Source organism: Dermacentor andersoni, chromosome 11 (genome assembly GCF_023375885.2).
Source record: "Dermacentor andersoni chromosome 11, qqDerAnde1_hic_scaffold, whole genome shotgun sequence".
Taxonomy (NCBI): Eukaryota; Metazoa; Arthropoda; class Arachnida; order Ixodida; family Ixodidae; genus Dermacentor; species Dermacentor andersoni.
Window position 1 is genome coordinate 62,637,128 of NC_092824.1, and position 26,378 is coordinate 62,663,505.

At 46.5% G+C, this 26,378-nt stretch overlaps 2 protein-coding genes across 3 annotated transcripts in view; both read right to left on the bottom strand.

Moving 5' to 3' along the window:
- Trs31 (trafficking protein particle complex subunit 31) overlaps positions 1 to 26,378 on the bottom strand; it is a 133,318-nt gene that overhangs the window by 92,072 nt on the left and 14,868 nt on the right. For both annotated transcript variants that reach the window (XR_008609583.2, XM_050167229.3), the window contains exons 5-6: positions 25,378 to 25,437; positions 16,444 to 16,508 (exon numbers count right to left, since the gene is read on the bottom strand). Coding sequence is in view for 1 of the 2 variants with exons in the window: in XM_050167229.3 (XP_050023186.1) it covers positions 16,444 to 16,508; positions 25,378 to 25,437 (125 nt within the window). In the remaining variant the exon portion in view is untranslated. The remainder of the gene's footprint in view (positions 1 to 16,443; positions 16,509 to 25,377; positions 25,438 to 26,378) is intronic.
- LOC126517497 (tigger transposable element-derived protein 4-like) lies at positions 19,037 to 21,098 on the bottom strand. The gene is made up of 2 exons (XM_050167228.3): positions 20,021 to 21,098; positions 19,037 to 19,411 (listed from the first exon to the last, which is right to left on the bottom strand). Exons 1-2 carry the CDS (start codon positions 20,668 to 20,670, stop codon positions 19,081 to 19,083), a joined length of 981 nt encoding a protein of 326 aa, XP_050023185.2. The 5' UTR covers positions 20,671 to 21,098; the 3' UTR covers positions 19,037 to 19,080.

Consider the following 26,378-nt stretch of genomic DNA (forward strand, 5'->3'; position numbering starts at 1 on the left):
TCAAACAGTAGTTTCGTTCTAAAGGTAGTAAAGTCAAATCCCTGACTCAGGAGCTATTGACTATAATGCGTTTTGTATCCGCATAAACTGCACCAGCTTATTGCGCACATATCGGTTAACACGTAGTGTTTGCACTTTTCGTAGCACAATCACGGCGGTAGGTCGGCCAGGCAGAAGAACAAGTCTCGGAGATCAGAACGGCCTCCAAACGCAAACGCAGAGGGCACTTGGAAGGGTAAAGCCGCATTAACATCAACATCATTTTAGTGGCGAGCCAGAGAGCATTGTGCTAGTGGTGGAGTGTGTTGTGGTGTCATGCAACCTAAGGCAAAAACCGGGTGCTCAGCATAAAAGAAAAATTGGACACAGTGCTATCGAATGTGGCACGAAGTCGGCGCTGACAGGCAAGAGGGATCTACCGTTCACTACGGTGTGTGGCATTTAGGATACGAAGGAGAAGATACTCGGCAGTGCTGCTGGGACCGCAAAAAGATGTCGACTACGAGGTTAGACTTTTCGCTGTTATTGCCGAAGTGTCGAATAAAGACAGTGATGAGGACGACACGGAAAGTGACAGCACGGGCGATTCAGGCCCGACATTCGAAGAAGCTGCACGTTATGCCAGCCTCATGTGGATGTTTGCCGAGAAGAAGGGGCTGGCGGAAAAGGTGGGTCGCAGCTTAAGGGAGCTTGAGGCCACTGTCATCACGGCTAGGCCGCCACGGCATCAAATGAAAATAACAGAATTTTGTTGCACGATATGAATAAATACTGCATGTTTTTTGCTCTTTCATCGCACTCTCTCCGAGTTCCATTTATGACAGGTAAGAGGGTAATCTCACGCTATTTCGTTAGGCAATACTACTCTTTAGTATCTACTTTTTCCTAGCTCCGGCCAACTATGGTTTAATGACATTTCACTGTAAATTTGTCAATTATGCATTTTGCTTGCTCATGCAAATAATATACACTTTTTCAAACAATCCAGTTCAAGGATAAAAATAGTGCTATCTGCCACAAACAATTTTTTAAGAACTCTAGTCAGACTTAAAGCTCAGCATGCAGCATGGCGAGCGAAACATGCACATGCACTTTTGGACAATGATACTATAAAATACTGCCTATTTTTAAATTAAAAACTAGATGCACACAGCAAAAATGTGTCCCTATCCCTGCTGCATCCACTGTATCAAATAGGCGATGTTCTATACAAGTTGGCCATGATTTTCTTCCAGCAACAGCAGAAACCATGGGCTCAGACGTTACTCTCCACTACCGTGAGGGAGCCTTAACAAAAATTTTTACAGATGAGGGGAGGGGGTGTATTACTGTCGAGCCTCGATAATTCTTACTCGAAGAGGTCTGAAAATTTGTTAGAATTAAATGGAGTTCGAACTGAAGGAAGTTCAATGGAAGGACAACAACACTGCATTAAGTTACGCATGTGCACAGAACTAACACACGAGTAACGATTACCGGTAGTGTGCCTTCATTTCAGTGCGGTGTGTGCTGCCGTGAAGCCATGCTTCTAGGCAATAGCTGCTGTGAAGCCACATCTCAAGAAAAAATTCACATAAAACCCGCATCTCAACATTACTGTTAAATCTTTTGAATTGCTGCTGGTTATATGCACCAAAATATGGCACTCACAAAAAGAGACGGCAGCAGCCGGCCATAATTAGATTGGGGTCAGTTCAAATAAACAGGAAGTTTGAAAGAGGTGTGTTCGAATTAAAGAAATTTCACTGTAGTAAAAATGTTTTTGCTCTAAAAAGGACACTAAAGGCAAATGTTAAGTCAATGTGGACTGTTTTCATTCAAATACCACTTCAGAAACCTCACAGGGATTGTTTTTGCGCCAAGAAAAGACTTCGTAGACGAGAAATTTGCATTTGAATGGTCCTCATACATTTAGCGTAATTCAAATCGCCCATCCCCAAGCAGGGTGTGATGACGTTACATACACGACCACTGCCCTTTACAGCTGTCAGTGAGTAAAACAGCACCCAGCAGAAGGCGCTACAGTTTTTGCCCAAAATACAAATGCACGGCCATGAAGACACCGAGCCAAGACAGAGCGTTGGATTCTCTGCTGCAGCTGCTTCATGGTCAAGTGGGATGGACCACCTGCACATCAACAGACCTGGCATTCTTTACTGCTTCCAGTTTGTGCAAACTGAGTTTCGCAAGCCAGCAAAACCAGCACAGCACTACCCGATAACAAAACTACTGAAACGCAATAGTGCAGCCGGCACAGAGCACAGCGAAAACTAAACCTTTTGGCGACTCGCGTTGTTGTCAAGGGCAACATCAACGCGTTCGTTTTTCTAAAAATCGAATAGAATAGGGCAAGTAGCATTTTCTTCCATCTTATAATGCAATGCAATTATCTTTTTATTACAAGTGATTTAACACTAGTGATAGAATTTTAATGAGGATTGCCTACATTGTCGAGCTAGTACCTGAATGCCGCGGGGGAGTCGCAAATTGTGTCCGGCATTCACCTGAATTTCTAAATTACTAAATCTCGGCTCGTAATAATATTGACACTTTAGAAGTTCTCGAGCATTAATCTATCACTTTAGCTGGACTTAATTTGCCTTTAGTGTTCTTTTAAGTTAGCTCTGAGCACACACACCTTTATGGACTACATAGGCACATTATTTATGGTGATTTGCTTTGAGATAAAGCCCACAAGCAGTAGCAAATCTGGAAAAGCCCAAACTGACAAGCACCCCACTGTGTTTTGATCACAGTGACTTCTTCAGCGACTTTGCTGTTGCTAATTTTGCAATTTCAAACTTGTCTAAGTAAAATTGCTCGAACAGTGCTGCTCTGGTGTCCATCCAGGAGAAAACTTCCAAGGGCATGGCCAACGACCGACGAGAGAAACTTTACCATAAACAGAACTTATTTCTTGTAAAACTGTATGAAACCTCTATAAAATTGCTGAACAAGCCTGAACTTGTAAACATTATGAAATGTTTTCCAGAGTTCGCAGGTATGCAAACACAAGACGGATGGTGATGCCAGGTTGATATCTCCACACCAGCCACCGTGAGTGATGTCATGGATTTCAATAGTGTGTATTCAGGTCTGTTCGATAATGATCTAGTGATAAACGACTACTCTGCATTCTAGATGAACCAAGCAGGTAACCTAGCAAAGTTTCCCGAACACTTTGTCATGTCTGGCCCATTCGGGTGCCACTCATTGCAATATACTTGTAAGTCCATGACACCAAACAGACACACTGGTGCAAAGGCTTTGCCACAATATTTAAAAAGAGGAAATTCTAGCTTGATATTAGCCAAAAACGATCCACACTGTCCCAGAGAATGAAAAAAAATTAAGAGTTGAAAGAGCATCACGGACAGTGAATGTTTAAGGGGAGACTTAGGTTCCGAAACCAATTTTGTTCATTTTAGTGTGAACTGGATGATATTTAACATATTGTTACGCGAATGAAGGAATCAGAACTGGACACTATTTACAATATGAATTTACAAAGGATAATGCAGTGCTATCCAGTTCATCCGACAGCTCAAGAGCCAAAGAGCATTCGTCGTCTTCGCCGGGCCGCCCGCATGCATCGGCCACAAGAAACACGCAATATGCATGTATCATTATCCCCGGCGGCGGAAGCATCGTCCCGGTGCGTATAAATAACGGTGATAACAGGAGAGTAATATGGTTTGAGGCATGCGACATGCACAATGTCAGTGGAATTCGGGGCAGATGAGGCCCTGGTACTGACTGGGACAATCTCCTACGTAACTGGAGTCAGGGCACGCAGCACTCGATATGGGCCTGTGTACTAAGACAGGAGTTTTTCTGACAGGCCAACGTGACGAGTTGGGGACCACAGGAGTACCACAGATGCAGACAAAAAACGGACGTCTCTGTGTTGGCGATTGTGCAAGCGCCGTTCCTTCTCTTGAGAGGTTAGGAGGCGAGTGCGGGCAATTTCGCGTGCTTGGGCTGCCCTGGTCATGGCGTCGAGTGCCTACTCGCTCGTCTCTGCTGCGGCGGATGGGAAGGATGCATCCAGTGGCAGGAAGAACGAGGAATAGCCGGCAGTGTCGCGACACGAAGAATTATACGCAAAAGTGACATAGGGTAGGGCAAGGCCCCAATCAGTATGGTCGGACGAGACATACTTTACAAGTATGTCTGTTAGGGTACGATTCAGAGGCTCCATGAGACCATTAGTCTGTGGCTGGTAAGACGTAGTCAGCTTGTGCTTGGTTGAGCAGGACTGCAGGATGTCAGCGATGACTTTAGAAAGAAATGTCCAACCACGGTTTGCGAGCAGTTGGTGTGGAGCACCATGCTGCAGAATCACATCGCGCAAAAGAAAATCAGCGACATCTGTGGCACAGCTTGTTGGAAGTGCTCTAGTGATGGCGTAGCATGTGGCGTAATCTGTCGCCACAGCGACCCACTTGTTGCCAGACGTAGATAGAGGGAAAGGGCCAAGTAAGTCCAAGCTAACGCGAAAGAATGGCTCCGAAGGAATGTTGAGCGGTTGAAGGCACCTGGCAGGCAGCGTCGATGGTGTTTTTCGACGCCAGCATTTCTCACACGCCACAACGTATTTCTGGACGGAGCGGGCAAGGCCTAGCCAAAATAAGCGTCGGCGAATCCGGTCGTAGGTGCGGGAGACGTCAAGATGACCTGCCGTTCGTAAATCATGAAGTTCTTGGAGAACAGCTGACCGGAGGTGCTTAGGAATGACGAGGAGTAGGGTAGGACCGTCGGGGCGTACATTGTGGTGATATAATACACCATCCCAGAGAACGAACAGGTGAAGGTACGAATCACAAGACGAATGTTCCAAGCCATCAATGATGGTGCGCAAGGCGGCATCATGCCACTGCTCGTCGGCAACATGTAGCAGCTGAGAAACAGAAAACGCAAGCGTCGGCATCGGGGTCAGAGTCAGCGGATGGTTCGTCCACTGGATAGTGTGATAAACAGTCTGTCTTGATGTAATCGGCCCAACTTGTACACTACTGCATAGGAATATTCTTGCAGCCTCAGAGCCCAGTGACCAAGCCGGCCGGTAGGATCCTTGAGTGAGGAAAGCCAGCAGAGCGCGTGATGGTCCGTGATTACAGAGAAGTGCGTGCCATACAAGTACGGGCGGAATTTGGAAATCGCCCAGACAAGAGCCAGGCATTCACGATCTGTAATCGAACAGTTGCGCTCCGCTGCTGTGAGAAGGCGACTAGCATAGGCGATAACACGATCTTGACCCTGTTGGCGCTAGGCTAAGACGGCTTCGATACCGTGACCACTGGCATCAGTACGTACCTCCGTAGGAGAGGACAGGTCAAAGTGGGCCAATATAGGTGGTGTGGTGAGAATGTTCGTGAGCTGGGCAAACGCGGCAGTTTGAGCGGGGCCCCGCATAAATGGCACGTCCTTCTTCAGAAGATCAGTAAGTGGTTGGGCAATCGCTGCGAAGTCTTTAACGAAGCGTTGGAATATGAGCAAAGTCCTACAAAACTTCGGACGTCTTTGACAGACTGAGGTACAGGACAGCACGAATTTTCTCCGGGTCTGGTTGAATACCGGAAGTGCAGACGAGGTGGCCGAGCACTGTAATCTGCCGACGAACGAAGTGACACTCTGATGAATTTAGTTGCAGCCCAGCCTCACGGAAGAGTTGAAGAACAGCTGATAAGCGCACAAGGTGTGTCTCAAAGGTAGGTGAAAATATGACAACCTCGTCTAGGTAGCACAAGCATGTTGACCATGTGAACCCTAGAACTAAAGAGTCCATCATACGTTCAAACATTGCTGGGGCATTGCATAGACCGAATGGCATAACTTTGAATTGATATAGGCCATCAGGGGTGACGAACGTGGTCTTCTCTTGGTCCTTTTAATCCACAGAAATTCGCTAATAACTAGACCGAAGGTCTATTGATGAAAAGTAATTGGCACTGCGAAGACTATCATGGGCGTTGTCAATGTGAGGCAAGGGGTAGACGACTTTCTTGGTAATGCGGTTTAGATGACGATAATCTACGCAGAAACACCATGTGCCATTTTTCTTTTTAACAAGTACCACGAGCGACGCCCAAGGGCTCAACGAATGTTCAACAATACTTTTGGCAAGCATCTTGTTCACTTCATCTTGAATAACCTTATGCTCTTAAGCAGACACTCGATATAGCTGGCGATGAATAGAACTGGCATCACTAGTATTTATGGGATGCTTAACAATTGAAGCCTGGCCCAATTGGTGATTGATGAGGTCGAAGATGTCGTGGTAGGAAGCCAAAAGGCGGCACAGAGCTGCTGCTTGTTCAGGCAATAGGTCCGCAGCAATCATGGGACGAAATGTTGCGTTAGGGCAAATAGCATCCTGTGGACATGGTGAAGAAACTGAGCAGACGCCAACTGAAAACATCGTGAAGTGGTCATCTCCTATAGCACGCAGTGTTGGAACCGATATGCCTTGGGGTAGAACTTCCTTTGTCAGGTTAAAATTGACAACGGGGAGGCATGTCCGGTTATCGGCGACGGTGACGACAGAGTGGGGCACAGTGATATTGTGCATTAAAAGGACATCAGGAACAGGTGTGGCGACGTAATCACCATCGGGCACAGGATAAGATGATAGCAAATCAACGAAAGTCAAGGCTTTAGGCGGCAGGCGAACGAAGGTGGTGGTACTAAAGTTGTTCAGCAGTTCGGCACAAATATGCGTGAGTAGAGGAAGTTCGAAGCAAAGGGTACCGGCAGAACAGTCGATCAAAGCTGAATGCGCCGTAAGAAAGTTGAGTCCGAGGATTAGGTCATGAGGACAATTGGTCAGCACTGTAAAAAGAACAGGAACGTGGTGGTTGGCAATACTGATACGGGAAGTACACATTCCAGTGACGTCAACAGTGCTACCATTGGCCACGCGTACGGCTCGAGTAGTAGGAGGCGTGAGAACCTTCCTCAGTCGATGATGGAGGTTACAACTCATTATGGACACCTGAACTCCAGTATCTATTAACGCCGTCAAAGGGACACCGTCGACGTGAACATCAAGTAAATTCTGGTTTGTTGGAAGCGTCAATGGAGGATTTCTACATGACTAAGATACTGCAGCACTACTCCCAGGAGTTGCATGGTCTAGTTTTTTGTCCGGGATGGTCCATAATTGGTCGGCGACGAATAGCGGCGTGGCTGGGGCGACGGGGACCGACGGCACTAAGGTGACGGCTGAATCGGCTGATGGTTTCAGCTGCTGCCCTCTGGACACAGTGCAGTGAGGCATGCTGTCTTTGGGGCCTGATACCAGATCAAGGAATGCAGGCTTTCACTGGCATTCTGAATCACGCTGTCGCTGCACCTCTCCAAGAGGGCTTCCTCACCCAGCCGCTTGAAAATTGGCTGCAAAGCTTCGCACACGAAGTGGAACAGGCTGTTCTTGTATACTGGAGGTTCCTTGCCCTTTGACATAGCTCGGTTGTAGCTGCACCAGGATTCTAACCCTTTGGGACAAAGGTCATGCTTGGGGGCGTCATCAGTTGACGACATATGGCGCAGGGTAGCCTCAACTGCCCTCTTCATGCCTGGCACGTCATTCTTGTGACTCCTCAGGGCCCAGCCATAATAATTTGTAATCTTCTTGATCCTGTCCTCGGTGAGCAGTTCCTTTCCTCCAAGTGGCTCACCATGGGCCTTCTTTTTGTCAATCAGCCCACACAAGGCTGCTCCCATGCGCTTGTGCACGTGACTGATGCAGTCTTTCTTGTCTATCTTGATGAAGCTGTAAACAGCTTGCTCGGTCAAGGCATGGAATGTCCTGCTGTCACCATCAGAGAGCATTGTCATGTAATGCAGCTTGTATTTGTCAAGGGATCTCTGAAACATGAGTAGTGCAGCTTGCACCTCCATTTGCCAGGCATTGCACTCAATGTTTTTCTGGCACTCTGGAAGATATTTTGAGTGCCAAGCCACATACCCTTGCTCATTGGGTTTTGGACCATGTGAGCAGCCCAAGCAAAAGTTGGACAGCACAACGTGGTCAACGACGAGCCCAGTGTACATCTCAATGATGCACCCAACAGCAACGTGTGAACTGCGGCCGCGTGTCAGCCAGGTTCCATCATAAATGACATCTATGTTCCCTGGTGGGTTTCCAAAGTCCTTGTAAAGTTCCCCGATTTGGGCCACACTTGCAGCCTCACAATCTGTTGCAGCACTGCTGCACGCTTGAACCATCATGTTCATATGGCCCTGGTAGGTTGTGTGGTGTAAGCCACAATGACAAATGTTCATTGCGGCAAAGAAGTCGAAGAGGCCTGTTGCTCCCTTACCAATGCTCTGCATGGCCTTCATAGCTTGGACGTTTACTTCAAATGGCGTTATTGTTGCGTCACCGGCCACTCTTGGGGAAGAAAATAGCTCTTTGCGCATGCCACACGTGGAGGACTCCAGCACAAGCTTGGCACAGAGCCCGTACTCCTTGGCGGGGTCCTTCGAAAGCATCAGTGTATTCTTGCCGCACCCAGGACCCGGCATAAGTCCAGAAAAGTCTTGTACCACTGATAAATCCATGATTGCAAATTCAGTTCCACTGTCGTTGACGTGCTCTTTCATGTCAACACCCAGCAGATTAAACTTTCGCTCCGTTGCAGACTGCGGCGCCAGTACGTGGTCGTGCACCGTTAAGCCCCAGCGTAGCCGTGCATCGAAGCAAACTTGTGCAAGCACACTAAGGACTAGACGCGTGGCATCTTCTCGTCTGCTGCATTATGTGAGTCTGCCAAGATCGCATTACAAAAAGGTAAGTGCACATTGCTTTAGGCAGCATGTAGCTTCCGTGTTGCAGCAGCCTTGCATCTGTGCGTTGGCTGCAAGAAGACGGTATTTTCACTACACTGAGCCCAGCACACAAGTCACCAACACCATTGGTATGCCCAAACAATGCAGCAAGTGACATGAAGCCATGTTTCAAGCTGCCACTGCGCCTATGCAGGTTTGCTTTGATGCGTGGCCACGCTGGTTGCACTGGCACACCACATAAATATTGTGGCCATGTGCTCTTGTGTGCCACAATATTTCTTGAGCTAGTGCATCTTTGAAGGACTCTGTCTCAGTTCCAACCTGCCACAAACTTGCTCATAGCTATCATAATCCACAGCCCAAGACTTTTCATCAGTGAACACAAACACATCTAGACGATATCCTGATGTGGCAACTCTTATGGCAGATGCCTCATCGGTTCAGTCACGTAGTGTTGTTGGAGTGCTGCAATTGGATAAGTGTATTTGGCTCATGTTGATTGGCACATACGAAATACCTGGCTCATTTTAGAATGAAAGCACATTTTTGTAACACGTCTTTCTGACCTAAATTGCTGCATTTTGATAGACCCGAGTGTATGAAGGTGCACTTTTGAATAGAAGCAATTCTGGCTTAGTTTAGGCTTTCGGACTTGGCTCACTTTGAAAAAACACTCTTCATTAAGTTTTGCTCTATTCTGTTCCTTTAACCACAAGTGCAAAACCCCCGTAACCACAAGTGCAAAACAGACAGAGAAAGGCCAGGGTGTCTACTAAGTTGACATTTCCAAATTCCCTGAGTTTTCCAGGTTTTCCCTGAGTGCCTTTGCAAAATTCCCTGAGTGATGCAGAACTATGTTTTATGTCAAGATGGACTGAAACCATAACGCCCAATGCTGTTACTCCCTAGTAAGCATATGAAAAAATGTAAAAAAACGCCTTAATCCAACTTGAATACTAAGGAGTAGTGTTTATGTTATTCAAAAAATAATAGAATGGAGGGGTTAGTAAAATGCACCGGAAATAAAATGTCTTCTAAAAAAATTGCAAATTGAGTAAGACATTGTCAAATACAAATAAAAAGCAGATCCATACAGAAGCAAATATTTTCGAATATCGCCTATTTCTATCAATTGATAGCAAGCTCAGTGGTACAAGGCCCAAACATTGTCGCAATTGAGATTCTCTCTCAACAGTTCGTAAGTCAACCTCAACTGTCCTGACATAATCTCAGCCGACGCATGACGCCTGAGTTTCGTGTTTCACTGCTTTAAAGAGTTTATTTTGGTTTGGATGAGGGACACCTGCATCTCGGCATCAGCCAACACTTTGTTTTTTGAGCTCAAAATGGCAGCAGCACGCTTCCTTTCCCGTTCATTCCCCAATGCGTAGGTACTTTCTGTTCTTGTCCTCCTTCCGCCACTCGTTTGCCCCACGGACCATTTGAAGCATCTTCTTGGCAAGTTGCACAGTTCACATCCGATTTTTCGAACTCCCTAGGGGCCACGAAAATGCCTGAAAAGTCGGAGTCGGCCAGTTGAAAAAAATAAATGCATGCCATTCACTGCCCTTAAGGGCTCCATCCGCCACAGGCACATTCGAAAACGCTCTACTGGCCTGTCGGCACACGTATTAGGCATATTGGTGCTCATACTGTGACAGGAAATACCGGGTGCATGCGTGTATAATTAAGGAATACATACTGTGTACCATGGAAATAGCCCCTTCCCACGCTCATTATGCTTCACTGCAATACTTTTGCGTATGCTTCAGCAAGTAACATTTCTGTACAGAGGCGAAGCTGACTTTCGGGAACCGGCATTATGCAACGCACCGTGCTTTCCAAGCTTCTAAGCTAATCGCGAGGGCCACAAAGGCGGAGTCCGTGCTACTGCTGACAGCAGCGAATTCTTTCAATAAAAAATGCGGCACCCAACGGCAAGAAGCTTCACAGGGAACGTCAAAGCAGCTAGGCCTAGCGTTGCCGCAGTGGTGGCTACGGCTGCCAGAGGATCTGCGTGCGAGAGCGCCGTTTCGAGGCGGCGAGGTAATCAAAATGGTAGCGGCGGCGGCTTTGAGTAATGCTGTTTCGAACCTGTGGTCAGGGCAAAATGTCCGGAAAATCGTACGGCGAACAGTTCTTGCGTCCGAAATTCCAGGTGTTCTGATACATTGAGTCTACAGGGCGTCAAATACGATTCATTACGATTCCTGTCTGTTACTTGAGCCAGCATTACCACGACTTTTGACCCTTTCAACAAAATTACAGCTAATTTTCCCTGATAGAGGCACAAATTCCCTGAGTTTTCCCTGAGTTCTTCGAGACTACTCAAAATACCTGAGAGTTCCTGGTTTTCCCGGTTGGTAGACACCCTGAAGGAAAAGACGATGAGCCAGTGTAGCGATGAGCACATGAATGAATGTTTGATGTTTAATGGCGCAAGGGCCAGGTATGGCCAAAGAGCGCCATGATAGTGTTAATGGGTTCACAGTGGACTGATGAGTTCTGTGAAGTTAATGTGAGGTGGCTGTAAAGGGGCCAAAAAGACTTATGTAAATTGCATAAAATCTAAGTGTAATGATATTATGGCAATGACATTTACTATGAACACTAAAATGCATTGTGAAAGAATGATACTATATACAAAATATGCAAGATGCTAAAATTGGCTAGAGCACTACTGCCTTGCCAGAGCCCTTGAAACACAAGGGCCTAGAGGCATGTGCTATATGAAACAACTATCACAGCGGCATCCTCTGAAGAGAGGAAGCGCTACAAATGTATGGGGCTAATAACATGTAACACAACATCTTTCAAGAAACCTAGGACTCTGTTGGTGTTAAAGAGTGGTTCTGGGCCAAGGAACATTACAGGATGAAGGGGGATGTGCTGCCGGTATGCTAGGGGAAAAGGTTTCGTTCTCTCAGATTCGGCTTCTCGACACTCCAGATGTGGAGGTCGGTCAGCCTCTCCCCACATCTACCACAGGTTGGAGGTCCATTTCCAGTGAGTAAAAAGTTATGGGTGCCAAATGTGTGTCCTATTCTGAGACAACAGAATAGGACATCTGTTCGGGACGATTGTGTTGCAGAAGGCCAGAAACCTAATTGTGGCTTTATTACGTGCAGCTTATTATTTGTTTCCCCGTCCCAAAAGCGTTGCCAGTAGTTTCGCAGTTTCCTTCGTAAGAAGGGCCTCATATCTGTGACAGGGACTGCAGCGGTAGAATTAACGGAATGTGATGCAATTGACGTGGCCGTCTGGTCCGCCAGAACATTACCCTCGATGCCCCTATGGCCAGGCACCCAGCATATAATGACATGCTGATTAGATATGTACGTTTTACACAGGACAGAATAGAGTTCATTTATTACTGGATTTTTGTGCTTACAGAATGACATCAAGGCCTTCACAACACCTAAGGAGTCTGTATATATAACTGGTTTTTGGAGTTTTGATTTTCTTATATGCTTCACAGGCGACAATAGTATGTAGGCCTCAGCCGTAGAGATACATGTTTCCGGATGCAGTACATCGGATTTTGATAAGGATGTGCTGATAGCTGCATAGGACACGCATGGGACACGCATGCATGGGTGGATTGGCTGCCCCTTTAGCTTTCGTAGGCCATTCCATACTCTTGAGTGTAGGATGTGATGCCAGAGAGAAACCCCTTCCAGCAAGCCCTCCTTGCCTGTCTCCGCGTGCACCTTCCGTGATTTTACGAGTTTAAATTCCATGAGATTTTCTGCAGTTGAGGAGCAACGCAGCAAACCCCACACTTTTTGTTTCCTTCATGCCAGTCTGCAATGCCCATCCACCAGGGGACCCGTCTTTTACATGAGAGACCTTGTGTTTGTGGAATGAACTTTTCAGCTGCATTGAGTATAAAACAAGTAAAATATGTTACTGCTTCATCTATGCTAAAATCAGTGATAAGATGTCGTGATAAGTAAGTGGATCCCTTAAAATGATCTGCGAGCTGATCAATTAGGTTATAAAAATCGATTTTTCGGAGATGATAATTTGGGGGTATGTATATGCAACATACAGTGATTAATTTATTAAAAAGAATTGCCCAAACTGACACTGCCTCAAGGGGTGTCTGAAGGGCAACATGAGACAAGCTAATGACTTCTCAACAACTATTGCTACACCACCAGACGAGGCGTTTGCCTCATTGCAGTCTTTACAAGATTGTATACTGACGAAAAAAGTTTGTGTGTGGGTTCCAGATTTGTCTCTTCAACACACAGCAACTTTGCATGATGCTTGTGTAGAAGTTCTGCAATGTCGTCCAGGTTATGAAGAAGTCCTCTAGCATTCCACTGTATTTGTGTCTTCATGATGATAAATGTGTTTTGTGCTGTGTGTTCGAGAGACGGAGGTTAGCTCATGGGCCCTTTCCAGGCACCGTGATGCAAGTTTTGTCTTTTTTGGAGCGGCTGAGAGAGGCTTGCCGCTCCTTAGGCGCTGGTGACGCATTCTGGCTGGTTGTGACCAATGCTTCTTGTGAGGTGCTGGACACACACTCTTGCAAGCGCTGGATTTGACCTGAAGGCCTCGTCTCGGCAGACGAGACCTTTGAGGCCACCGACCTGGAGGTCAATGGCCCCTTCTGCTTGGGTGGCGGAGCAGTGCTAGCTGCAACCGCGCAGGGCGGGGTGGGGGGTGGCAGATGTTTTAACTACCGACTCACTCCGTGTTGGTCGGACAGCTGTTGGAAGCCGTTGTGCCGCTTATCCCTGACGCGTCACATCGGCAAAGGTGTTCTTTGACAGGAAGGATACCCGTCTGCGTGCCTCATTGAAAGTTATCTTTTCTTTTACTATAATTGTAACAATTTCCTTTTCTTTTTTCCAGGATGGGCATGACCGCGAGTATGCAGCATGCTCCCCATCACCGTTTACACAGTGGAGAGAGTTTTCACAAGATACAGAGGTGTGCTCTTGAGCACTGCATTTCGCACAGATTTGGCGGCTTCGGCAGCTCTGTGGACTGTGACCGAAACACTGGCATTTGAAACATCGCAGGGGATTTGGAACGTATGGCCGAACACGAAGCTTGATATACCCAGCCTCGATGGACTCAGGCAGAACACTTGCGTCAAAAGCAAGTATCAGGTGTTTGGTCTAGATTTCCTTATTGTCACGCCTAATCTTAATTTGTTTAACGTTGATGACGTTTCGTTCACCGAAGCCCTCCAGGAGTTCAGCTTCAGTCAGCTGCAAGAGATCATCATTTGAGACTACACAACGGGTGGTATTCATAGCACGGTGCGGAGTTACTGCAACTTGGGTGTCCCCAAATGATACTACATTACTGTGTTTACTCGCATAATGATAGCACTCGCGTAATAATCGCACCCCTGAATTTTGTCGTCAAAATTCGATTTTTTTAATTACCCGTGGTATGATCGCACCCCGAACTTGCCGCAGCGATATGTCGTGTGCCAAGTCTAGCTAATATTGATTGCGCTTACCATCTGTCGAATGCTACGCGAAAGTCTTTTCAAGATAAACCAAGTGGTCTGCACGCACCAAACATTCTTAAGTAGATGCCTCATTTCATTACTTTCATCACTTTCCGCACTTCCATGACTAAAAAAATGCTGCAACCAAACTTGCCTTTATTATGTGTAGGCTTTATGATGGTTGTGGTCAACAACAAAAAAGGCGCCTTTCGATTCTTCTCATCTGCACTCGTGGGCACGCAACAAATCGCGAGCGGCAACGATAGTAGCCACGTTTACACTGATACGTTAAAAGTGTACGCTATTCATACGCAGACGCTTGTAACACAGCTAAGATATTCACACACCCTCAGGGGAAACGTGTCGTATTAGGATAGTAGTGAAGACAGATGCCGCAGTTTCCGCAGCATGTCGGCCATGTGTTTCTGTCCCCTCAAAGTGGACATGGCTATGATATTGCCGCAAACTTGATGATATTAACGACATTATTCATTACTGATGCGGAAGAAACTGTTTCAACGCACGTAATGTACTCATGAGAAGAAAAAAAATCGCGTTCGGTGTGTTCGGCTTGCTCCGCCGGCCGCCATATTTCTTTTGTTGTCCCACAGCAAACGCGTGACGAAAAATTTTTTTTTTCTTCTTGCGAGAAACTTAATCCGCGTAATGATCACACTCCTGATTTTGCGTCAATTTTTCTGACAAAAAGGTGCGATCATTATGCGTGTAAATACAGTAGGTAGCTTTTCATATTGTCTCTGGTTACGGAGCTCCAAGAGAAGATCACCGCTTGGCCTTTATAACCTGTACTGAAAACTTGGGTGAGACTTAGAAACGACGAATGGCGGGATTGTTCACACGGGTTTGTCTCGTTGTTCAGAGTGGATTACATGGAAATGAGGGAAAGTTTCTTTTTGACGGCCAAAAAACTCAGACAACATCAGTGCCCCCCCTCGTCAGGGAGCGATCAGGTAGCGAAGGGAAGGAAGCAGCCATAACAGTGTAATTTTTGGTAGTAACGCCACCCACCCACCGTGGAGCCGCTAGAAGTTAGACCCCTTTGCGTGGCCAAGCCGAGCCTCAGCTACTTATCCTGATGGCGGATGATAAGTATACTACAGATGGCAGTAGTTGTTCTGATCGGTTAATGAGTCGGCATTTACAGTGTGCCAAGCAGTGGCCGGTGAAGTCAGATATGTCATGCCAAAGACGTAAAAATAGCAAAAAATTTTACCTTTCACTTTAAATATGACTCGCAGCACAAGTGCGGAAGCGAGCAAGAGCTTTGTTGTTTGTCAAAGGGGCAAAGGAGGTTGTATGCTCGCATCAGCGATCCCGAACTGCATATAGGTCAGCATGCTGCTGTTCAGTCAGGTAGTGTGCGATGCACCCGGTCCCAGTAGCTGTGGTGTGCGATAGGTCATGTTCTATTACTGCGCCAGCAGCACTAGACGACTGTAGAGCGTCCCATTTTCGCCGGCATAGCGTTAAGCTTCGCCACACGTGGATCGCGTCCCCATTAAGCCGGACTATATCCACGCCTTCAGCTTTGTCACCCCAATGTACTCGTCTACGAGCGAAGGTGGAACGCATCCAGGCTCTGCTTGTTAAAAGGAGACAACCAGATAGAAAAAAACTGGCTTGACTCGTATAATACTTCGCTCTAGAAGAACATTGTGAGCACGGAACAGTGTTGGCGCTGCACATGAAGCAGCTAGCAAGGTATACTAACTCTGTGGCTAGCAGACGTGCAGCAGCCGTTTGCTGATACATGGGAACGGAATATAAGCAAGGGAAGCAGACGACCCGTGTGCTGGTTCTCTACAGTTTCCAAAGTGCTTCTAGCCAATGGTAATGGCGACATATTTTTCAGTTTCGGTATGAAAAACGTTTAAGTATGCGCCCAGTCGCATTTCAAGCATAAAATTTTCCACAGAGGCTACTGTACGTCTCAATTAGCTGAGAACTGTGCTTTTTACGCGGTCCACTATTCCGTTGGAGTAGGCCTTTAAACACATCAGCATCTGAACTTTACAAATGAGAACATCCACCCCAAGTCATCTACAAGTGCAGCATGCTTTTGCTTCCGTGCAAAGCATACAGGCGCAGCCATAGCCACTTGGACATAGAAAGATGCAAGCACAAAGATGAAGCAATTGAGAAGAGAAGTTGCTCACAAAGTTGCAGCCGATGAGGATGGCTTCGATGATGCCAGCAACAAACGAGGCACAGTTGAGACTACCTGAAAAAAATAAAAAAAATAAAAGAACAGGAATTGAGGCAAGCCAAAATGCTATGAATGGCACATGCACAGCCAAGCAGAATCAATCACTAACAATTAATGATTCCAAACAACAGAACACGTTTAGCAGCATTAATGCTCACAGATTATGGTGCTAACAAACAGCTGCATTCAAAATGAGCCACAACACAGTGCCGACATAAGAGAAATTGTTTTAATAAATACCAGTAATTAGAACGCTGTTTAGTTGTCCATTTTTCTTTTTACTTATAGCCATCGCCGGCGAAGAGTCTTGCAGGCCCTTTAACCATGTGCAATGTGCTATAGCTCATAATGAATCAGACTGCACATTCAGGGTTAAGTATTTTCCTTAATTCTCCTGGTCACCATATTTTCATCTGTACTTATCAAGAGACTTCCCTGCATTTTTCTAGCAACATTTCACTAGTACAAAAAAACACCAGCATTTTGCAGTGGCTGTTATGTGGGAGTCTGCCTGCCATTCCCAATAACAGTCGGTTAGGAGACACAGATGAAACCACGGCCAGTCTAATGTAAGGATTTATTTAGCTGAATTCTATCCATTTGTTATTAGCTACTTTCATCACCAGCTCAACACATGAGACTACGGCCGGAATAACGTAAAGGTTCTTTTTGCTCAATTCTACAGTCAACGACACATTTTCTGGACACCCGATTTTTCGTACATGCTCTATACTTCGGACACCTTTGCGGCGTTGCCCGCGTGCCCCATAGAGTCAACATACAAAAATGTTTGAAATTTCGAACGCAAAAACCTTCACTGTCCGACTTTCAGGACTTTCTGCCACGACCAAAGGTCCGAAACAGCATTAATTGTAGCCACCACTGCCGCCATTTTGATTATCTCGCTTCCTCGAACCAGTGCTCCCACATGCAAGATCCGCTGGCAGCTGCAGTCACTACTGCAGCAACGCTAGGCCTAGCTACTTCGATGTTCACTACCAAGCTTCTTTCTGTATGGTGCCGTGTTTTTCATGGAAACAATTTGTCACTCTTAGCAATGGCGCCGACTCTGCCTTTGTAACCCTCTCCAGTGTCTTACAAGCTCAGAAAGCATGGCGCGGTGCATAACCCCTTCAGTCACAGCGTTCACATCTGAGGATGCAACCTATTTTTGCCATTCTTATGCAGTGGTACCAAGGAATAGAGTGCAAACATTAGGCCCAGGGTAAATTAAACATTCTGCTAACCTAAATTAGTTTTACTTCTGAGCGATGTGTATCTTTACAGAGTACCACTTTGGTGAACGCACTACAGTGAAACCTCGTTAAACCGTAGTTCGCCAGAGCTCGGAAGAAGTACGTACTAAATGGTCGTACTGTTTAACCGAATTAGCCTCAGATCGTCCACTTACTTGTCGAAAACGTAACTCAGAGAGAGTGCGATGAAAGGTGAAAAAAACATGCAGTATTTGGTCACTTCGCGCGACAAAAGTGTTATTTTCATTTGATGCCACGGCGGCGGCCTTTCATGACGACAGCGGCCTTAAACTTACTAAGCTGCGTTCCAGCTTTTCAGCCAGCAGATTCCTTGTTGGCGTTACGTATGCTCCGTGCACGCGCGCAGTAGTGCAGAAGTCCCGATGCGCCTTTTTTAATTGCCAGGTGCTGTTCTCGTCGCGACGATTGCATTCACGAGGCTGACATAACGAGCAGCTTCTGCCACTGTCGAACCTAAATCGCCTGTGCTGTCACTTTCCGTGCCGTCCTCATCACTGTCGCTAGTCGACACTTCGGCAACAACAGAGGCAACGATGGCGAAAAGTCGAACCTCGTAGCCGACATCTCTTCGCGGTCACAGCAGCGCTGCCGAGCAACTTCTTCGCATTCCAAATGCCACACACCATAGCCAAAAGCAGATCCCTGTCGCGTGCCAGCGCCGGCTTCTCCATGTCACATTCAATAGCACAGACGATGTCTAATTTTTCTTCTATGCTGAGCACACGGCGTCTTTTTTTTATCCGAGCTTCAGCATGATGCGAGTCCTCGCTTGCACGACACCACAACTCACTCAGGCATCTCTCTGGCACGGCGGCGAAATGATGTTTATGTCGATGTGGCTTCACGCACAAACGCACAGGGCGCATGGAGGTTGTTGTTCTGCCGGGCCGCTCGATGGAGACGACGCACCACCGTGTTTGTGCAACGAAAAGTGGAAACGCTATGTTTTAACCGATGTGTATGCAATAAACTAGTACGGTTTATGCAGATACAAAACACATTATGTTCAATGGCCGCTGAGTCGGGGATTTGGCTTTACTACCTTTAAAACGAAACTACTGTTTAAGTGGGTACGGTTTGACGAGGTTTTACTGTACAGTGCAGTCCACTTATAACGATATCGAGAAAGACGAAAAATATGATCGTTATAACTGATGATCGCTATATCTGGACTGCAGTTATATAAAAAAAAAAAACGCAGAACATACCTTTGCAGCTCCGAACTCGAATTCGCTACTTGCTCTAAAGAATAGATGATGTAGAAAGTCGGCTGTGAAAAACAAACTTTATTTGTAGCGCCAATGACCGTGTCAAGGGTTAGGCGCGCCGAAATAGTCCGAAATCTGCACTTGCTTTTGCGGCAGCTTCAGCTTCACAACCGCGGTGTGCATGGATTCCAGCTGCTGCGCGAACACTGGCGGCAATCCTTTGGCATGCATAAAATCAATTAAGGAGTTGATCGACGACAGTGCACTTTGCGTGGACAAGGTGGTTGGGGTCAAGGAGCCACTGCCAATCTCGTTGTCACTGTCGCTGCTGCCGTCGCCACCGTCGCACAACTTTGCCGTCTGTCGAGACAGCACATCTTCAGCGATCGCCTCGTCGGTGACCTCATCGCAGAACGAGGCAGCACTGTCTGCAGTCAAAAACTCCTCCATCGACGCACCACCTGTGTCACCAGTAGGAACGAGCTCCCAGAGCTCGGTTATGTCGGCGGCTTCCACAGTGTTGGTCTCAGTGGGTTGGGGAAGTTCGTCCTGACGCACAAAGCCCGCCTTTTTGAAGCAGTTGTATATGGTTGACTGCTTTACTTCATACCATGCACCGTAAACGAAGCGCACGGCTTTCAAAAGGCTGATCTTCAGGTCAGGGGGCCCGTCTGCATGACCCGACGTTCCAGGAGCTGCGTGGTCAATGGCTAAAATTAGCCGCTCGAGCATGCGCCGCCGATACAGGACTTTAAAGTTGGCGATCACGCCGGCGTCCAACGGCTGAAGGCCTGCCGTAGTATTCGGAGGCAGAAACATCAATTCTACAGATGCTAGCTTCGGGTTAACGCTGTGTGCGCTACAGTTGTCAAGTAGCAACACTACTTTTCTTCCTTGGCCTTCAATTAAACTGTCGAACTCGAGCAGCCATTCTTCGAACAGGTCGCGGGTCATCCAAGCCTTCTTGTTGCTGCGATAGCGGACCGGGATGTGCTGATTCTTAAAGCACGTTGGCTTCTTTGATCGCCCGATCATGAAGGGCTTGAGACGATGGCTCCCGTCCATGCTAACGCACAGCAACACGGTCACCCTAAGTTTCGAGTGCTTCCCGCCGGGGCATCGATCTCCTTTAAGAGCGTGAGTCTTCGACGGCAACATTTGAAAAAACAAAGCAGTTTCATCGCAATTATATGTGTCCTCCGCGTAGCGCTCCAGCACGCTGGGCAGCTTTGTCTGCAGCCACTGCTGCTTTGCCTCTGTGTCCAAAGACGCCGCTTCCCCTACCACGTTTTTGTAAACGATTCCGTGCCGCTCTTTAAAGTGCTGAATCCAGCCTCCCCCAGGCACAAAATTTGGCCGTCCCAGAAGAAAAGCGAAGTTTTTCGCTTTGGTGGCAAGTATTGGCCCACTAATAGGCACATTATGCGCGCGGGTTGTGATGAACCACTGGTAAAGCGCCTCTTCAACATCGGTGTACAAAGGGTCTCTAACCCTTTTCCGCTGATCGGCATGGCTGCCGATAGCTCCTGCCTTCACAATCGTGGTGCTCCCGGTTTTCAAGATGGTTGATATCGTCAACTGGGCGAGCTCATATTTCTTCACGAGGGCGCTCACCTTGAAGCCGCGTCGAGAGTCCTGCAAAATATCCATCTTCGTGTCAAGCGACACAGCTCTACGCTTTGTCGGTGCCATCTTCGAACTGGGTTGTACTGTTGGTCACGTTGGTTGCACGTTGCTTCGGTGGCGTCAGTCTGCTATCGCGAGAGAGAGAGACTGAGTGCGGGACGGGCGCTACCGCCCCGCTTTGCTTGTTGCTTTTTTTTTTCTCTCTCTCTTTCGGAGCGACTGTGGCCTACGCGCATAGCAGCTAGCGCCATCTTGTGGCGCGCTGCGCCAATGTTGGCTGCGCCTACTCGTGCGCGGGCGGGGTGAGACGCGCTGCGCGGTAATGGCGGCAGATACGAACTTACGGAGGTAAACATCGCCTCGTCTCGACATCGTTCGTTTCAGGGAATTAAGCAACGCAAATGTTACGATTATTTTGCACGGGAAAAGCCATCTGGGCGGCAATATTTTGATCATTATATCCGATATGCGGTGAATAACCTGTTGTTATAAATGTTTTTTTTCCCCATAGACCTAATGCATAAAATGACACTCTCATGTCGACCCATCGTTATAACCGATATATCGTTATATGTGGTATCGTTATAAGTGGACTGGACTGTACTATGTTTTATGTGATGTTTGACGTATGTCATGTTGGCAGCAACCTTGAAATATATATTTTTTTTCTTTCTAGGAATGCTTGCTGCCAATAAATAACTTGTGCATGTAATACGAGCGGCTGATTCATTTTATGAAGAAACGTATCATGACTGACTTTACAATATTGAAATATCCATAAATGCACAAGAGTCGTACCGCCTTGACTTGCTTTCAGTGGAGTCTCAAACACTCTGGCATAATGTATGTATGTTTCCCACATGTATAGACAACTAATTTAATTAAATTATGGGGTTTTATGTGCAAAAAACACTTTCTGATTATGAGGCACACAGTAGTGGGGGTCTCAGGAAATTTTGACCACCTGGAGTTCTTTAACGTGCACCTAAATCTAAGTACATGGGTGATTTCGCATTTTGCCCCCATTGAAATCGGGCCGCCATGGCAGGGATTCGATCCCTCGACCTCATGCTTAGCAGCCCAACACCCCAGCCACTATGCAACCACTGCGGGTACATGTGTTGACAGTTGGTCATAATTCCCGACTAAAGGGGTTATGCTGGTTTCTGAAAGTCAGCTTCGCCTCAATACATCTGTATTACACAAGGATGCGTATGCGAAATATTGTGGTGAAACATACCAAAAGTGGCGAGGGGCAATTGTCACGGGACAGGGTATGTATTCCTTAATTATACACACATGCACCCTTCCTCTTCTATCACAGTACAAGCACCGATACGTCTAATAAGTGTAGTGACAGGCCTCCAGAGTTATTTCAGATGTGCCTATGCTGATTTGAGCCCTTGGGGGCAGTAAAAGGCATGCATTCATTTTTTTCTGAAATTTTCACAGCCCCTAGAGAGTGAATTTTGACTATTCTGTTATTATTATTCATCATTCATGGCCAGCTAACCATGCTGATAACGCTTGAAAATGCTGATGAACAGCAAAGAAGAACTGTATTGGAAAAGAGTTGTTACAGTCATTTGGCCCATGTTGTGTAGCGACTACAAATCTATCAGTCAACCTAGCCCTGCTACATCACAGGAAGGTTGCAACAAGAGCTGTGCTTCGCAGGGCTGTGCATGTAATCAGGTAAATTCCGCAAATCCTTTGGGGCCAATTATTTCAGCTTATGGGTCCAGAAATGGGCACCAAGGGAAAGGAAGTGCAGTCGAGGATGGTGAAAATTAAGTGGGGTGATAAAATGAGAAAAATTTGCAGGCAAGTTGTAATCAGCTAGCTCAAGAGAGGGGTAATCAAAGATCGCTAAGAAAGGCCTTCGTGCTGCAGTAGACATAAAAAGACATAAAAACAAGTACCCTATCCGGGATCTCCAAATGAAAGTAACACTTCATCATGAAAGTCTTGAAAGCACGGAGGTTAATGCAATGGTGGCCCCGCCAGTTTAGGATTTGGTGCGATTTTTGGAGCAGGAAAAATGTCCTTCTGGAGCAGTTTAAGAGCAGCCACACCAGAATTTTGGAGCAGTTTGGGTGCAGAAAAACTTGTCTCATTTGGAGTAGTACAGCAGTAATCTGCAGCCATTTGGTGAAGATTGTTATTACTGTGCCATCATTAAGTGCTGCTCAAAATGAAGCAAGGCACGAAGACAACAGCAACAACAGCTTGCCTCCGCACACATGGTATACCACACACGGTATGCTGCAAGCATTCTTATTTGGGTAGGCAAGGGACTTAATTTTGTAAACAATTACATTAAATTTTGTAGACTAACGAGAGCAAAGATATGTGCCTGGGCGCAACACAGACGCAAAATTACAAATGAGCTAGAACGATTTGCGCCATCAGGCACAAGACAAAAAGTGATGGCAAATGTCTTATGTGCATTCAAAATGACAGATGTGTTTTGACATGCTTTTTCACACTCAGCAAAATGTGTACTGTGCCCAATAACAATGCTGGAAGCTCGACAAGAGACTACGCGTCTGTGAACGGCGCCAAGAACTCACTATCATTGTGAGGCAGTTTGTCGGCTTCCCGTGAGTCATGTGGCTTTGCAAATAGATATGAATCATTTCAGTGTGAAACCATAACTTTTGTCGCAGATACCCTATCAACCTTTCGAACTAGTAGCTTTTACTGCCCCCAAGGGCTCAAATCGCCACAACCATGTCCGAACTAGCTCTGAAGGCCTGCCAGAACAAATGCTCGGCACATCAGTGCTCGTAATGTGGCAGGAGACGGCGGGTGCACGCGTGCATAATTAAGCAATTGCCTCCTCCCACTCTTGGTATGCTTCACCACAATACTTCGTACATGCTTCACCATGTAACAATGCGCTATTGAGGCAAAGCTGACTTTTGGGAACCAGCATTATGCAACATGGTCGCGCTTTCCATGCTTCAAAGCCACTAGCGAGGATTACAAAGGCAGAGACAGCGCGCCATTGCTAACATAGGCAAATCGTTACAGTGAAAAGCACCTAACAGCAAGAAGGTTGGTAGCGAGTGTCGAAGTAGCTAGGCCTAGTGCTGCCACAGTGGTGGCCACAGCTGCCAGCAGATCTGTGTGGTAGAGCACCTGTTCGAGGTGGCAAGATAATCAAAAGGGCAACGGTGGTGGCTTCAATCAATGCCGTTCTGGACCCGCGGTCATAGCAAAAAGTCCGGAAAATCAGAAAGCAAAGTTTTTTTGCATCTGTAGTATCACACGTTTTTATAAATTGACTCAATGGGGTACTGCGTCAGTGCTGTGAAGGCGTATGAATTAAAATTGGCCATTGGGAAAATTGGTCATTGACTGTGGTTGCATAACCCTACTGAAGACATCGCACTGCCATGAAAACGTGAAAATGCCGCACTTCTGTGCAGTTGGCACAAATGACACTCGAGTGGGCGCTGCCAAGAGCAGGCAAGTCAAATTGTAGCAAAAGGGCGCAAATGGCACAGATGGACCACCACTGCTAGTGAAATATATATGCACTTGCTATAGATTGCACAGGAAGACTTGGCCACACCACTCATGCACCTTACAAATTTGTGCTATAAGCCCTCCTTTCTTATACTTGCATATCCACGTACATCAAAACCGGAATATAGGTCGAACTTTTTTTTAAAAATCATTGCGAAAAGTCGACCCTCGTCTTATATACCGGACATTGGCGGAAAAACTACGGAAGTCTTGCAACAATGGGCAGATGAAGTAAACAGCCGCCTTCGCCATCAGCAGCAGCGCGGCGTGGCGACAATGTGGCACCGCCATTTTGCGTTTCCAGTGTCACAAAGTTATATTGGTTAAAGGCTGCCTTTTCACATTTTGTTTCAAAATGAGTGGAAGTCAATGGCAATGCACCGTCACCTTCAAGAAAAAGGCGACCGAGTACGCGGAAGCCCACGGCAACCTGGCGGCACAGCGCGAATTTGGAGTATCCGAAAAGAGCATTCGGTACTGGCAGAGGCAGAAGCAGCGTATTACAACTCGCAGCAACCAAAAGAAGATGTCATTTTGTGGGTGGACTGCAGCGGACCGCAGAACTGGAAGACAAAGTTGCGGAGTTCGTCCGGGAGCTGCGTGAAAGATCGCTGCCTGTGACTGCCGAATGCATCCGTTTGAAAGCGGTAGAGATTGCGCGCGCCTCTGGACTGGGCAGCGAGAAGCACTCGTCATCCGACTCTAGTTTGGATGACTCTGATCAAAGGCATTGCTCTGATTTGGAGTAGCGCTTGCGCACTTCGTGCTCTTCTGTGTACTGTACACCCAGCCAATTTTTAACAGTATCGCGCGACCATCGATTCAAGTGTTCTTCAGCACCTTATCATCACGGCCTGGAGCGGCGAAATAGCGAAAGTAAGCACATGTGTGCACATGCATGTATCTCGCTTGTTTTGCCGCTCAGGGCCGTTAATAAGGTGTTGACAAGCACTTGGGTCGAAGGTCACGCGATACTGTTAAAGAACTTTGCCAGGTGCACATGCGAGCAGCATTTAAATAAATATTGTCACCATTGTGCAACCGGCTGAGTCGGATTTGTTTCAAGGTAAGGGGTCTTTCGGTGCTTTTGCCATTGAAAAAGATTTTTTTCATTTTTAGAATTCATTAGTTGAGGGATCGACCTATATTCCGGTCCGACCTATAGTCCGGTTTTTACGGTATCTGTTGCATTGATTGTAAATATAAACAATTGAATGAATGATTGATCAAGCCACTCACCTCTGTCCTTGGGAACCGAGATGAACTTGGTGACTAGGGGCTCCTTTTCAATCAGGTAGTCTGGTGCACAGTAAAGGTAAATTGCTCCAAAGAATTCAGACTGCTCTAGCATTGTTTGTGCTTTTTTAAACACAGGGAAATTGAGGAACCTATCAAAGGGCATCCTGAAAAGCAAACACAACTGCCGGCATTACAACAGCAACAGCTTTTGATTATATAACAGCCTTTTGTGATGCCTGTTACTAATATGATGACATTTTACCTTTTAAAAGTAGCACGAATGCTAGAGCGCACAGCTCGCATATGGATTTGCAATGCAATCCTCTGACGTACAAGCTAAATGCTGAAGCTTGAACACACGAGACACCCTCACCAAGTGTTGCACGAGCAAGGTGTTAATGGGACATTAAACAAAAGCGCTACCTAATTCAGACTGATAAAACATTTTAAAGCTTAATTTTTATTAATTCGGCTATAGCACATAGTTAACAAGACAAGGAAATCAAAGCCCAACTCATTTTTTTAATTGTGCCCTCAAACCCCAGTGCCAGTATGCCCATATGAAGTAAGGGATTTCAAAACGTTTTCCCATGCTCGGGCCATTGTGGCAGAGTTTCATTGTGGCAAGTTCTCGAAACATGCCAATTTTAATCACTGGTTCACTTATAATACATGCTCCATTTTTACCAATGAACAATTACCTAGGCCAGAGCAGACATAAAAATTATTGACGACATGGCCAGCTGTAGCGGGGGTGCCCCATCTCTCTTTCAATTCTGTTTGTTTTCAAATCCTCGTCTAATGGTTCTACAGGTTTTCCCGTTCAATTTAACCCAAGCGCCAGTCAATTTAATTAGAGTGCCAGTCAATTTAATCTAAGCGCCAGTCAATTTAATCCAAGTGCCAGTGATTTTAATCCGAGCGCCCCTCAATTTAATCCAAACGCCAGCCGAAATAATCCGAACGCCAGTGTATTTAATCCAGGCACAAAGGTATTCAAG

What these genes read in the sequence shown, in the direction of transcription:
- LOC126517497 (XM_050167228.3), bottom strand. Translation starts at nt 20,670, where the DNA reads ATGGCACCGACAAAGCGTAGAGCTGTGTCGCTTGACACGAAGATGGAT. An exon ending in GACGGGAGCCATCGTCTCAA is followed by an intron (nt 19,412 to 20,020) that starts GCCCTTCATGAT and finishes GGAGTTTTTGAC; the next exon opens with TGCAGACAGTGCTGCCTCGT.